Below are 13,911 nucleotides of genomic sequence, written 5' to 3' on the forward strand. Positions count from 1 at the left end.
GCTCTGTATGTGATATGCCAGGCAGGTAAAATATCTTGGGTACTCTGTATGTGATATACCAGGCAAGGGACATACATGGGGTGCTTTGTATGTGATATACCAGGCAGGGGACATATCTAGGGTGCTCTGTGTGTGATATACCAGGCAAGGGACATATCTGGGGTGCTCTGTATGTGATATACCAGGCAGGGGACATATCTAGGGTGCTCTGTGTGTGATATACCAGGCAAGGGACATATCTGGGGTGCTCTGTGTGTGATATACCAGGCAAGGGACATATCTGGGGTGCTCTGTATGTGATATTCCAGGCAGGGGACATATCCGGGGTGCTCTGTATGTGATATTCCAGGCAGGGGACATATATTGGGTGCTTTGTATGTAATATACCAGGCAGGGGACATATCTGGGGTGCTCTGTATGTGATATACCAGGCAAGGGACATATCTGGGGTGCTCTGTATGTAATATACCAGGCAGGGGACATATCTGGGGTGCTCTGTATGTGATATACCAGGCAGGTGACATATCTGGGGTGCTCTGTATGTGATATACCAGGCAGGGGACATATCTGGGGTGCTCTGTATGTGATATACCAGGCAGGTGACATATCTGGGGTGCTCTGTATGTGATATACCAGGCAGGGGACATATCTGGGGTGCTCTGTATGTGATATACCAGGCAAGGGACATACCTGGGGTGCTCTGTATGTGATATTCCAGGCAGGGGACATATCTGGGGTGCTCTGTATGTGATATACCAGGCAGGTGACATATCTGGGGTGCTCTGTATGTGATATACCAGGCAGGTGACATATCTGGGGTGCTCTGTATGTGATATACCAGGCAAGGGACATACCTGGGGTGCTCTGTATGTGATATACCAGGCAGGGTATATATCTGGGGTGCGCTCTGTGATATATACAAGGCAGGGTAGACATCTGGGTGCGCTGTGTGCTGTGGCAGACAGTGTCAGGGCACGGTACCCAGCTCGGTGTGTGTGCCCCGTAGTCGGAGCAGGGTGGGGGGATCCGGTGAGCCCTCCCTCCCTCCTCCAGCAGCTGATCTCAGACGGAGGGGGTGTGCCAGTCATCAGTGCCGGGCTCTGCCTGCAGCTTTACCGGGACAGTCACACATGCAGGAGCCCGGAGGGGCCACGATGTGGCCCCTGTGCATGGAGTCATGGCACCCAGAGTGAGCCCCCGAAGGGCCAGGAGATACCTCTTCCTATGTACCCTCTGCCTGTCCTGCACCCTCCTCTGCTACAACCTGCTCCTCCGGGGACACTCCAGCATGCACAGCCGAGGCTACCAGCAACTCAGCTGCCCACCTTACCCTCCGATCCTGGGGGGCAAGAAACTCCTGCAGAAGATGCCCCCCTGCCAACCCTCCGGAGCTACTGCCACCTCCCCCAGCACCGATCTACCGTACACTGAGTGGACTGGCAGGAACCATACTGAACCCTCCCAAATAACAGGCACCCCTCCAAAACCCAGCCAGCACCACACTCACCCCCCTGCCAACAGCACCACTGCCCTCCGCTACGGGCACAAGAGGCTCCCCCAGGCCATCATCGTAGGGGTTAAAAAAGGTGGCACCAGGGCAGTGCTGGAATTTATTAGGGTGCACCCAGAGGTGAGAGCCATGGGCACTGAACCCCACTTCTTCGATAGGAACTACGAGAAGGGACTGGACTGGTACAGGTAAGGGCACTGCCAGGCTCCCTATTATTTCATAAACCATCCATTCATTGTAATTTACAGATAGTAGCCAGGAATTACACTTTACAATCACTGATCAGCACTAAAAGCATCCCAGCTTGTCTATTGTATCATTTAAGGCTGTGTCTATATAATACATTTTACATATCTTTCAATGTGTAAATATTTATTGCTGGAATTGCTACTTTGTTCATTAAACTCTGAAATCCAATGTACATTCACCTGTAAATATTGTAGAAATTGCCATTTGGAAAGGAAGGGGGGAATGGGCACTGATAGCACAAGAGATAACAGATCATTTTAGGACATCAAGACTGGAGGAGTCACAAATTGGCATCAGAAGCCCAGTTTTTATTATGGGATGGGCAAGGGTTAGCCCACATTTTGCAACCAAATAGATTTCTAGAGAAAGGACCAACATCTTTAGGCAAAGGGCAAAGTGTTGGAAGCCACACCAGCCAATCAAATGTTAGTTTTCATCTTTCTCTTTGCTCTAAGCTGATTGATTGGGTGATATGGGTTACTGAAAACTAGAAGTACACCTATAGTACATAGTGTTACACCCTATATAAAAGAAGATCTGGTTATTATGTTCTATAATTGGGAAGTGTATATAGGTCTAATATGTTATACAGGAATGCCTTACAGAGTGATATGGAAAATATCTAATTATTAGGCTCTATAATTGGGCAGTATAAAGGTCTAATATGTTACATAGGAAGCCTTACAGAGTGATATGGGGAATATCAAATTATTATGTTTTATCATTCACCAGTAAATAGGTCTAATATATTATATAAAAGACTTAAAGAGTGGTATGGAAAATATATAATTATTATATAACTGGCCATAATAAAGGTATAATATATTATATAAGAATTCCTAAAGAGTGATATGGAAAAGATCTGATTATTATGTGCTATAACTGTCCATAAAGGTATAATATATTATATAAGAAGTCCTAGAGGGTGATAGGGAAAAGATCTGATTGTTATGTTCAGTAGCTAGTCAGTATACAGTATAAATTTAATGTATTATACAAGAAGCCATAAAGAGTGATATGGAAAAGTTCCAATTATTATGTTCTTTAATTGGTCAGCATAGGTCTACTATATAAGAAGCCTTACAGAGTAATAAAAATCTTCAGAAATGGTCAGAACATTCTTAGCAGATTGGGCAGTTTCTGACCCAGGTGAAAAAAAGGGATGAGTTTGTTGTAATATATTATATAAAAAGCCTTAAAATATGGAAACGATTCAATTTTGTGTTCCATAGTTGGCCAGCATAGGTCTAATATGCTATATAAGAAGTCTTGCAGAGTAGTGAAAATCTTTAGATGTGGTCAGAGAATTTTTAGCAGGCTGGACAGTTTCTGACCCAGGGATGAGTTTGTACTGTGGAAGAAAATACTGTCAAAAGAAAAACGTGTTTAGCATGCATTCATTGCCAAATTGGTTTGAGAACACAGGTTGCCATAATCAAGAAAATATTTTTTTTCTATAAATGACCCATGTATGGGTACAAACATATATTTTTTAATATAACACCAACATAGTCCTTAGTCTTTTACATGCTACACAGAACTGTATTCATAAATCCCTGCCCCACAGGAGTTTACAGTCTAATGCAGCTATTCTCAACCAAGGTTCCTCCAGAGGTTGCTTGCTAGGACTTCCTTGAGCTGTGGTTAATTGACTTTACATCTGGTGGTGCCTGCATAGTTCTTGGTACCATGTTACTTGGCAGAGTCAGCTGCATGGCTCCAATGCTTTTTGAGCTGTCTGTAAGAGGTGCATATAGGCAACAACAGTAAGGTGGGGGGCATTCTTTCCACTGATCACCAATGTAAGGAATGTTATTCCCACTCACCCCGAATAATCAATTTTAGCAAGGATTCCTGGAGACTTGAAAATTATTTCCAGTGTTCCTCTGGTGTAAATCAGTTGAGAAGGGCTGGTCTAAGGACCTTACCCCAGTGACCCAAAAAATACTATTTTTATTACTTTGCGTATTCATTCATATACCAAAACAAAATGTCGCAGTGCTTTATAGAATATATCATTTTCAGCATCAAAGCTTCAATCTAATAAGCCTAGTGCTGCTTAAAGGCACATACAGTCCTAGCTTTAGGTACAAGCTGATTAACCTTCCTACCTGGCTATGGAAGAAACCTGTAGAACCTGGGCACACACGGAGAACATTAACACAACACATAGAGAGTTTACCATTGCCCATGATCAACTCATATATATCTCACTGTCCCAAATTTGTCCTAACAAAATGAGGACTACATGCTTAGGTATGCTTAGGTTGCACAGCCTATTGCATTAGGGTGTACACCTCAAAAATTCAAACACACATGTGTGTGTGTATGTGTATATATATATATATATATATATATATATATATATATATATATATATATATATATATATATATACACATACACCTGTTTAATAAATGTAAACATTTTAAAATGTAGTAGGGTAGTGGATGGTGTCAAAAGAGCAGTAGGCATGTCAGTAGGGCAGAGGTTGGTGTCAATAGGGCAGTGGACGGTGTCAGTAGTTATTTATTTCTATTATTTTATTTTTGTATAATTTTTTACAATTTTATTTATATTTTGGTATTATTCTTTCACAATTTTTTTTAATAGGAGCTTTGGTGAAATATCAGCAGGGGGAATCTGCACCACATTGGGTAATTAGGATGTGCCCAGGCACACCCAGCACACCCCCTCCACACACCTATAACTACATGGTATATGGTGCTATGTACAGTGTGATTGGGGCATCCAGTATCTCTTTTCGAATTCCTATTGTCATTTTGTTCTTTAAAGATTTTAGGAGCTACTGAAATGTTAACCTGACACATTTTACAACTCCCATTAGAAACACAAATCATTTAATATGACTGCAAGTGGTTACAGAAGCCTTGCAATGCCGCACAAACAGCACCGATCAGCTGATAATAAATGATGAATTGCAATAATGGGAATGTGCAGGAGGATATACCTGCAGTGGCTTCACCCCAAATACCATCACCATGGTGTGTCCCAGCAGCAAAGTCCAGGATCACTGGAGATCTCTGTTTTATATAAATTGAGAATAGACCAATGTCTTGAACAGAATAAAATAGGAAGCATTTAAGTACTTTGTACTGTGTGAACCCAAGCACATAATTCCTTCCTTTACCTAAATCATCATATTCTATACAATTATTAATGACCGTGTCTATTCAGTCTCAGTGTGGACAATAACAATTTCTGTGTCCTAGAATCCCCTTTCACAATTAGAATTATGTGCTGTATAGCTGAAGTCATAATTCCATCTTTTCCATCTTTCACAGGTTGCCATCAGTTAGCAATTAATTTACACTTTGCATGAATGTATGGAAATATGCATTGGATTTTTACACTTTAGCTTAGTGCTATGTGTTTTTGCATATACACACCTACGCACATTATTATACAATATATATACACTCACCGACCACTTTATTAAGTACACCTGTTCAATTGCTTGGTAACACAAATTGCTAATCAGCCTATCACATGGCAGCAACTCAGTGCATTTAGACATCTAGACGTGGTGAAGACGACTTGCTCAAGTTCAAACCGAGCATCAGACTGCGGAAGAAAGGGGATTTACAGTGGATATAAGATAAGTCTACACACCCCTGTTAAAATGTTAGGTTTCTGTGATGTAAAAAAAATGAGACAACGCTAAATCATTTCAGAACTTTTTCCACCTTTAATGTGACCTATAAACTGGACAACTCAATTGAAAAACAAACTGAAATCTTTTGGGTGGGGAGAAGAAAAAATAAAAAAGCTAAAGTAATATGGTTGCATAAGTGTGCACACCCTCATAAAACTGGGGATGTAGCTGCGTTCATAATTAAGCAATCACATTCAAACTTATGGAAAATATATATATATATATATATATATATATATATATATATATATATATATATATATATACTGTAGATATAAAAAGTCTACACACCCCTGTTAAAATTTCAGGTTTCTGTGATGTAAAAAAATGAGACACAGATAAATCATTTCAGAACTTTCCCCACCTATAAACTGTACAACTCAGTTGAAAAACAAACTGAAACCACATTCAAACTCATGTTAGCTAGGAGTCAGTACACACCTGCCATCATTTAAAGTGTCTCTGCTTAACCCCAAATAAAGTTCCGCTGTTCTAGTAGGTCTTTCCTGACATTTTCTTAGTCGCATCCTACAGCAAAAGCCATGGTCCGCAGAGAGCTTCCAAAGCATCAGAGGGATCTTATTGTTAAAAGGTATCAGTTAGGAGAAGGGTACAAAAGAATTTCCAAGGCAGTAGATATACCATGGAATACGGTGAAGACAGTCATCATCAAGTGAAGAAAATATGGCACAATGGTGACATTACCAAGAACTGGATGTTCCTCCAAAATTGATGGAAATAACAGAAGAAAACTGGTCAGGGAGGCTGCCAAAAGGCCTACAGCAACATTAAAGGAGCTGCAGGAATATCTGGCAAGTACTGGCTGTGTGGTACATGTGACAACAATCTCTCATATTCTTCATATGTCTGGGCTATGGGGTAGAGTGGCAAGACGGAAGCCTTTTCTTACGAAGAAAAACCATCCAAGCCCGGCTAAATTTTGCAAAAACACGTCTGAAGTTTCCCAAAAGCATGTGGGAAAATATGTTATGGTCTGATGAAACCAAGGTTGAACTTTTTGGCCATAATTCCAAAAGATATGTTTGGCGGAAAAACAACACTGCACATCACCAAATGAACACCATGCCCACCGTGAAGCATGGTGGTGGCAGCATCATGCTTTGGGGCTGTTTTTCTTCAGCTGGAACAGGAGTCTAAGTCAAGGTAGAGGGAATTATGAACAGTTCCAAATACCAGTCAATATTGGCACAAAACCTTCAGGCTTCTGCTAGAAAGCTGAACATGAAGAGGAATGTCATCTTTCAGCATGACACTTACCCAAAGCATCCATCCAAATCAACAAAGGAATGGCTTCACCAGAAGAATATTAAAGTTTTGGAATGGCCCAGCCACAGCCCAGACCTGAATCCCATTGAAAATCTGTGGGGTGATCTGAAGAGGGCTGTGCACAGGAGATGCCCTCGCAATCTGACAAATTTGGAATGTTTTTGCAAAGAAGAGTGGGCAAATATTGCCAAGTCAAGATGTGCCATGCTAATAGACTCATACCCAAAAAGACTGAGTGCTGTAATAAAATCAAAAGATGCTTCAACAAAGTATTAGTTTAAGGGTGTGCACACTTATGCAGCCATATTATTATTTTTTAAAATTTTTTACTTCCCTCCACCTAAAAGATTTCAGTTCATTGTTCAACTGAGTTGTACAGTTTATAGGTCACATTAACCACTAGCCGACCAGCGGCTGTTATTATACTGCAACAGGTTGGCTTTCTCCCGCAAATCGCCGTAGCTGTACGTCGGCCCCATTAAACAGCTATAGCAGGTGCGTGTGCGCCCGCTGCACGGCGGGGGACCTGACGTGCGTGGCCGGAGGTCACGATGACCGCCGGCCATGCGTGATCACGGGCACGAGAGCCAGAACGGGGATTTGGGTGTGTGTGAACACCCAAATCCCTGTTCTGTCATGATGAGGAGAGACAGATCGTCTGCTCCTACTAAGTAGGAACAGTGATATGTCTCCTCCTCTAGTCAGTCCCATCCTCCCACAGTAAGAAACACAAACGAGGGAACACATTTAACCCCTTGATCGCCCCCTAGTGTTAACCCCTTCCCTACCAGTGACATTTACACAGTAATCAGTGCATTTTTATAGCACTGATCGCTATACAAATGTCAGTGGTTGTCAAAAGTGTCTGTCTGCCGCAATGTCGCAGTCCTAAAAAAAATTGCAGATCGCCGCCATAGTACTAGTAAAAACAAAAAAAATTATAAAAATATAAATCTATCCCCTATTTTGTAGACGATATAACTTTTGCTCAGACCAATCAATATACGCTTATTGTTATTTTTTTTTTACCAAAAATATGTAGAAGAATATATATTGGCCTAAAATAATGAAGATTTTTTTTTTTTTAATTTTAGGGATATTTATTATAGCAAAAACTAAAAATTATTGTTTTTTTTTTTTCAAAATTGTCGCTTTTTTTGTTTATAGCGCAAAAAAAAAAAAAAACGCAGAGGTGATCAAATACCACCAAAAGAAAGCTCTATTTGTGGGGAAAAAAGGACAATGGATGTGTGGTCGGCAGTGTCACACTCCACTCTCTCCACTCTGCTCTAAAGAGACACACTGCTTAGTTTGGGGTTGTGAGTGAGAGCGAGCCAGCTGAAGGATAGCTGAGGGCTGTCTCATGACAAGGTGGATTGCATCCAATATGCTGATAACCATCCTTACCTAGACACCTCAGCCCTTGCAGCTGCTGCCCCTCCCCAGACTTCCTATAATGAATATTTCTCCCGGGCTCCCTCACCCTCCACTGACATCTCTCTTTGACCATCTTGCCCCCTCACTTATAAACATCCTGGCCACTTTGCCACCCTGCTGACAGCACATTGCTTTATGCATACCTCCCAAACATCCTAGAATAGGTGGGATTGTCCCAAGATTTCATTTAAATGCCGGCATCCCTCAGATCCAGGCTAAATCTCAGGGCCCAGTGCTAGAAGGGGCTTCGCTAATCCCCCTGATCCGATCTGGATCTGATCCCCCTGCAGTGCAACTGGCTCTCTCCCCCCCCCCCCGTAGGGGAATCTACAGTGTCTGCACCCAATATCCCCCCCACCACTCTAAATCCACCCCCCTGTGTGCCTCACCCACCACTTCAATCCCCCTGTCTGCCCTTCAACACAGCATTGACAGCTCTCCTCCTCTCCCTCCTGCAAGCTGCAGCTGCTGTGGTGCTACGGAGCACAGGAGAATTGAGTTCAGGATGGAGAGTGGAGGGGTTTGGTAAATATGTCATATTTACTGGCCCCTTCCTGAATTGTTACTGATTGCCAGTGGCGGTGCGTCCATAAGGGTGCACAGGCGCAGTCCCCTCTCTCCAGCCACCCCTCTATTACCAATAGATAGATTCATGCATTGCATGAATCTATCTATGGTCGCCGCTGCCACCCCCTATTCAGGTGCCCAGCCCCTTTTCGGGTGCTGGAGGCTTAAATTACAGCAGTGGTGTATTTTTTTTAAGCACCTGATTAGAGCCATAGGCTCTAGTAGGCGTCAAAAAAGGTAAACAGCGAGCGCCATGCTTGGCGCTCGCAGTTCACTCAGCTGTGTTAGAAAAGCAAATGAATATTCACTTTCCTAACACTGAACAGCCTCTCCGCCAATCAGGTGCTCGGGTCTGTTGCCCATCACCTGATTGGCTGAAATGACAGGCGCTGTGATTGGACACCTATCAGGTGTTCAATCATAGAAGAAGACGGGAGGAGCGGATGGGAGAAGAAATCAAGGATATGGAGGACACCAATAAATAAAAGGCAGTACAGCGCTTAAATTAAACTAATAATATGAAAAAAACTAATAATATGAAAAAAACGTTTTCATATTATTAGTTTAATTTAAGCGCTGTACTGCCTTTTATTTATTTCTGTTGTATGGGATTTGATATTTTGACCCTCAGTATTTTAGCTGCTTATATCTTAGGGATTACTGTTGCGCTGGTTGATTTTCCTTTTTGGATATGGAGGAAACCGTTCGCCGTTTGCCGCTTTCCGCTGTCACCCGCTGCCCCACCGAGGGGGGGGGGGGGGACAGTGGCAGCATTTGATGGCACAGTGGCAGCATTTGATGAGCACAGTGGCAGCATTTGATGGGCACAGTGGCAGCATTTGATGAGCAGAGTGGGAGCATTTGATGGCACAGTGGCAGCTTTTTATGGGCACAGTGGCAGCATTTGATGGGCACAGTGCACAGTGGCTGCGTTTGATGGGCACAGTGGCTGCGTTTGATGGGCACAGTGGCTGCGTTTGATGGGCACAGTGGCTGTGTTTGATGGGCACAGTGGCTGTGTTTGATGGGCACAGTGGCGGCATTTGATGGCAGAGTGTCTGCGTTTGATGGCACAGTGGCAGCATTTGATGGCACAGTGGCAGTGTTTGATGGGCACAGTGGCTGCGTTTGATAGCACAGCAGCTGCGTTTGATGGGCACAGTGGCGGCAATTGATGGGCACAGTGGCTGCGTTTAATGGTACACTGAGGCTGCAATGAATGGGTTTTGTTTTTTCAGTTTATTTGCGCCCCCCCCCCAAAAAAAAAAATTTGAGCACCATCCGCCACTGGCGATTGCTCCAAAACTGTGTTTACTATGTTTCAGTTTGTGAATGAACAAGAGTCTCTGTACAGAGAGCTTTTAATGCATTCACTGTCCAGTGCAGCTGAGATGTTTAACCAAAACCCAACAATAGGGCTGTTAAAAATGTAAAAAAAAAAATAATAAAATAAAATACAATTCTAAAACTGTAAAGATTTTTTTTTTTTTTTAAATAGATAATTAAGGGTTTGTTCACAACTTGGTCTTTGGTCACTCAATATTCAGGTTGCTCTTCAGAGAGCATTTGAAAGGTGATAAGGTAGTGTATCACCTCCTCACCACCTGCTTTAACTACTTTACTTTAACCCTGCACTAGCATGCTGCTACCGTGTGCATTGCACAAAGTTGTGGGGAGCTTGCCGAGCAGCGCCATTCACTTGAATGGGTCACATTCAGAGGGTATAAGTCATGCTGCAGCTGTGAAGCAAAGCATTGTGGCCACAGTATGTTTACATCCCCAGGTACTGCCGCTGCCGCTAAAGAGGGTAGCAGTAGAGGCACCCAGGGGTTGCCCGACAGTCCCCTCCCAGTCATCATAATGTAACCACACCCACTTTTTGCCATGCAGTCCTATTTAAGCAGTACAATGCTCATATCACTCTGCCCATTTCCTCTGAGCCCAGAACTGACCAGAGTTAATGTCATTCGATGAGTGGCATTCAGTCCTGGTAGAATGCCCATCACTATGTGTAGTATAAGAGGAACCTGCCATGATTTCACTGGACCGGCTAGAGGACTGTAAGAAAAAGTTATGTATATAGATGGAGAGGCATTTAAATGCTGATGTTCTTTAAGAATACCAGTGAGAATGTTTGTACTTATTAAATGAGGCAAAGAGAATTGTAAAAAGTGAAGCGGCCAGAAGCAACCAATTAGAAATCATCTGCCATTATTTTAGCTGCTATAAACTGATAACACATCGAAATTTTAAAGGCTGATTTGGGTTATTAGACTTTGGCATTGTTGCTCATTGCACAGCTTTATTAGAGGAAACCTGCTGACAAATATATGGGGGCTGCCATTGCTGCCTTCTTCTGAAAATTGTAGTTGCCTGGCTGCCATGCTGATCTAATAACTTCTGTCATTTGTGAGTTGCTGGCCAGAAAAAGTATGCAGATCAGAAGTTCTAACTTTACCTTGACTTCACCAGCTGCATACTTGTTTCAGGCCAGTAACTAAGATGTATTAAAGTCAGAGGATTAGAGTAAGTACAAGGCCGCTAACATTTTTAGAAAGAGGAAGTACCGATGTTGTTTTTAATAAATTCACATTAATTTGTATTATTTTTATATCTGCGTGGAGTTCAGAGACTCAAGTCATCAGACCATTCATTTAAAAAAAAAAAATCTTCCCACATACAATGTTATAGACTCTTTCTAAGAGCTAATTCACACCAGCCACTGCATTACAATGCAATGACTGGTGTGGCGGTGCGGTCTGGTGGGACCGCTGCAGTGCCGATGCACCGATCTCAGTATATTGCATTGTTCACCTTTTTTCTTTTAACCACTTCCATAGCAGGCCAATTCTATCATTCCTCTCCTTCATGTAAAAATAATATTTTTTTTGCTAGAAAATTACTCAAAACTCCCAAACATTCTATATATATTTTTTAGCAAAGACCCTAGAGAATAAAATGGCGATCATTGCAATTTGTTAAGTCACACTGTATTTTTTCAAACGTAGTTTTTTTGAAAAAAAAAAAAAACAAAGCACAATATTTACCCCAATTTTTTTGTATAATGTGAAAGATGATGTTACGCCAAGTAAATACTGTGGATACCTAACATGTCACAGTTTAAAATTCTGCACGCATGTGGAATGGCGCCAAACTTTGGTAGGCTTCCATTGGCTATGCTTTAAAAATGTTTACAGGTTACCTGTTTGGAGTTACAGAGGAGGTCTTGTGCTAGAATTATTGCTCTTGCGCTAACGTTTACTGCGATAACTAACGTGTGTGGTTTGAACGCTGTTTACATATGCGAGCGCAACCTACATATACGTTCACTTCTGCATGCGAGCACAAAGGGAGGGGACACTTAAAATAATAATCCAAATTTTTTTTTTTTTTTTTTTTTTTACACACTGCCCCTTTAATTTTTTTTTTGATCACTTTTATTTCTATTACAAGAAATGTAAACATCCCTTGTAATAGGAATAAGGCATGACAGGTCCTCTTTATGGAGACATCTGGCATCAATGAAACCTCAGATATCTCCTCTAACCTGGAAAGTATGAGATAAAAAAAAAAATCGATCTCTGCTTTCCGATTAAAAAAAGTGGCCGTGTTTAAATATGCCAGTGCCGGCTTCCGGCCTCCATGACGTCACTTCCCAGGGTCATAGAGCCGGCCAGCTTTATGGTAATCCCCCTCCAAATCGCACAGGAGAGCTGGGAGATGCACCGGAGGGCAGCGGGGGGGGGTTGAGGCTGCCTGTAAAAGCAATCCAGCGGCTAAATAGGGTGGCTTTTAGATTGTGGGGAATCGTTGGCTGAAAACAGCTGCAGGCATCATTCAGATATCACCACTTCAACCTATTTTACGTCTTATGGGTGGGAAGTGGTTAAACAAACTTTATTGAAACATTGCACAGACATTTCATAAAGTTTCCCCCCGTGTAATAGAAAGCAGTGGATTACCTCACACTGTATTGCGTGCAGTACTTTTTTTGAGTGCACACCGCCTGCACACCACCGCAATCTAGTGATGTGAGCCAGGAACACAGGAGACAAGGCATGCCCTGTTATGCAATGGGACTGAGCTGGGATATCCACCCAAGGCAGTCCCACGGCACCTGATGTGAATGAACCGCAATTGCAGCACGATTTATAGTGTGACAATCGCGACAGACCTGCACCGCCATTTGAGATGTCATTCAAATTAATGGCATGTCGAATGTGAGTCCATGTTTTGTCATTCACACCTGTCAAATCGTGGGCAAAACGCTGTAGTGTGAATGCAGCCTAATACTGTTATAACTATACAGGCATCTGTCAGGGCTGGGCTCTGCCCTTCCTTCTCTGAGCTGGCCGCTCAGCTGTTGGCTAATTGTCAGCTCCCATCTCTCTCCACAGTTACTCAGCTGTTGATGATATCCTGCTCGTCTGTCCTGCCTACTTAAGCCATCAAGCCCAATGCATCTCAGCCTTCGCCTTGGTCAACATCACAGAGACATTCTCCAAATCCTGCTTGCTGTTTTACTACGCTCATGTCCGGCTCCCTGACGTTTGGCTTGTCTGACTATCTGTTCCGGTTCCTGAACTTTGGCTATGTTTTGACTACGTTTGTTCTATTTACTTTTACTATTAAACAAGTGATTTAACTGTACTTCTGTCTCAGTCTGATTTCATGGTTTCTGACAGAATTATAACTGCTTTTGCTTCATTTAAAACATATTTCTTACCTTTTTTATAAGGTTAAAAAGTTCTGTCTTGTCGCCCTGCATATTTTCTGATAGTGGAGGACTGGGTTAGAGGACACTGTGCAGACACACAGTGTGCCTGTGTTGCTTGAGGCAAGGTGCAGGTTGTGCTTGAGTAGGGGGCATGTGTAAGAGGCAGGCTGTGATTGGGAGGGGGTGTGTACCAGAGGCAGGCTGTGATTGGTCAGGGGGTGTGGTCACTAAACAAACTACCAAATACAGACATCCGGTGTGTCTGCACAGTGTCCTGTACCTCTGAATAGCCAGTGAATGGGAGAAAACTGACAACAAAGGAATAGATCAGCTTCTGTGCATTGAGTGGTCAGTTTAAAACAAGGAAGAAACATAACTGGCAAGACCAGCCAGGTACAGGTGGAAGAAATTACAACATTTTGTAATTTCACAAAAAATAGATTACAGGGCCAATATGTTCTGGGTGTG

The 13,911-nt window shown here is 42.6% G+C and overlaps 1 protein-coding gene across 1 annotated transcript in view; it reads left to right on the forward strand.

Annotated features, from left to right (window-relative positions):
- The first annotated feature begins 916 nt into the window (after window positions 1–916).
- Window positions 917–13,911, forward strand: part of LOC141148870 (heparan sulfate glucosamine 3-O-sulfotransferase 2-like) — an 81,587-nt gene continuing 68,592 nt past the window's right edge. The window contains exon 1 of the mRNA XM_073636688.1: window positions 917–1,698. Coding sequence (XP_073492789.1) covers window positions 1,178–1,698 — 521 coding nt within the window. The 5' untranslated portion in view covers window positions 917–1,177. The remainder of the gene's footprint in view (window positions 1,699–13,911) is intronic.

The sequence above is a fragment of the Aquarana catesbeiana genome, linkage group LG06 (assembly GCF_042186555.1).
Source record: "Aquarana catesbeiana isolate 2022-GZ linkage group LG06, ASM4218655v1, whole genome shotgun sequence".
Lineage (NCBI taxonomy): Eukaryota > Metazoa > Chordata > Amphibia > Anura > Ranidae > Aquarana > Aquarana catesbeiana.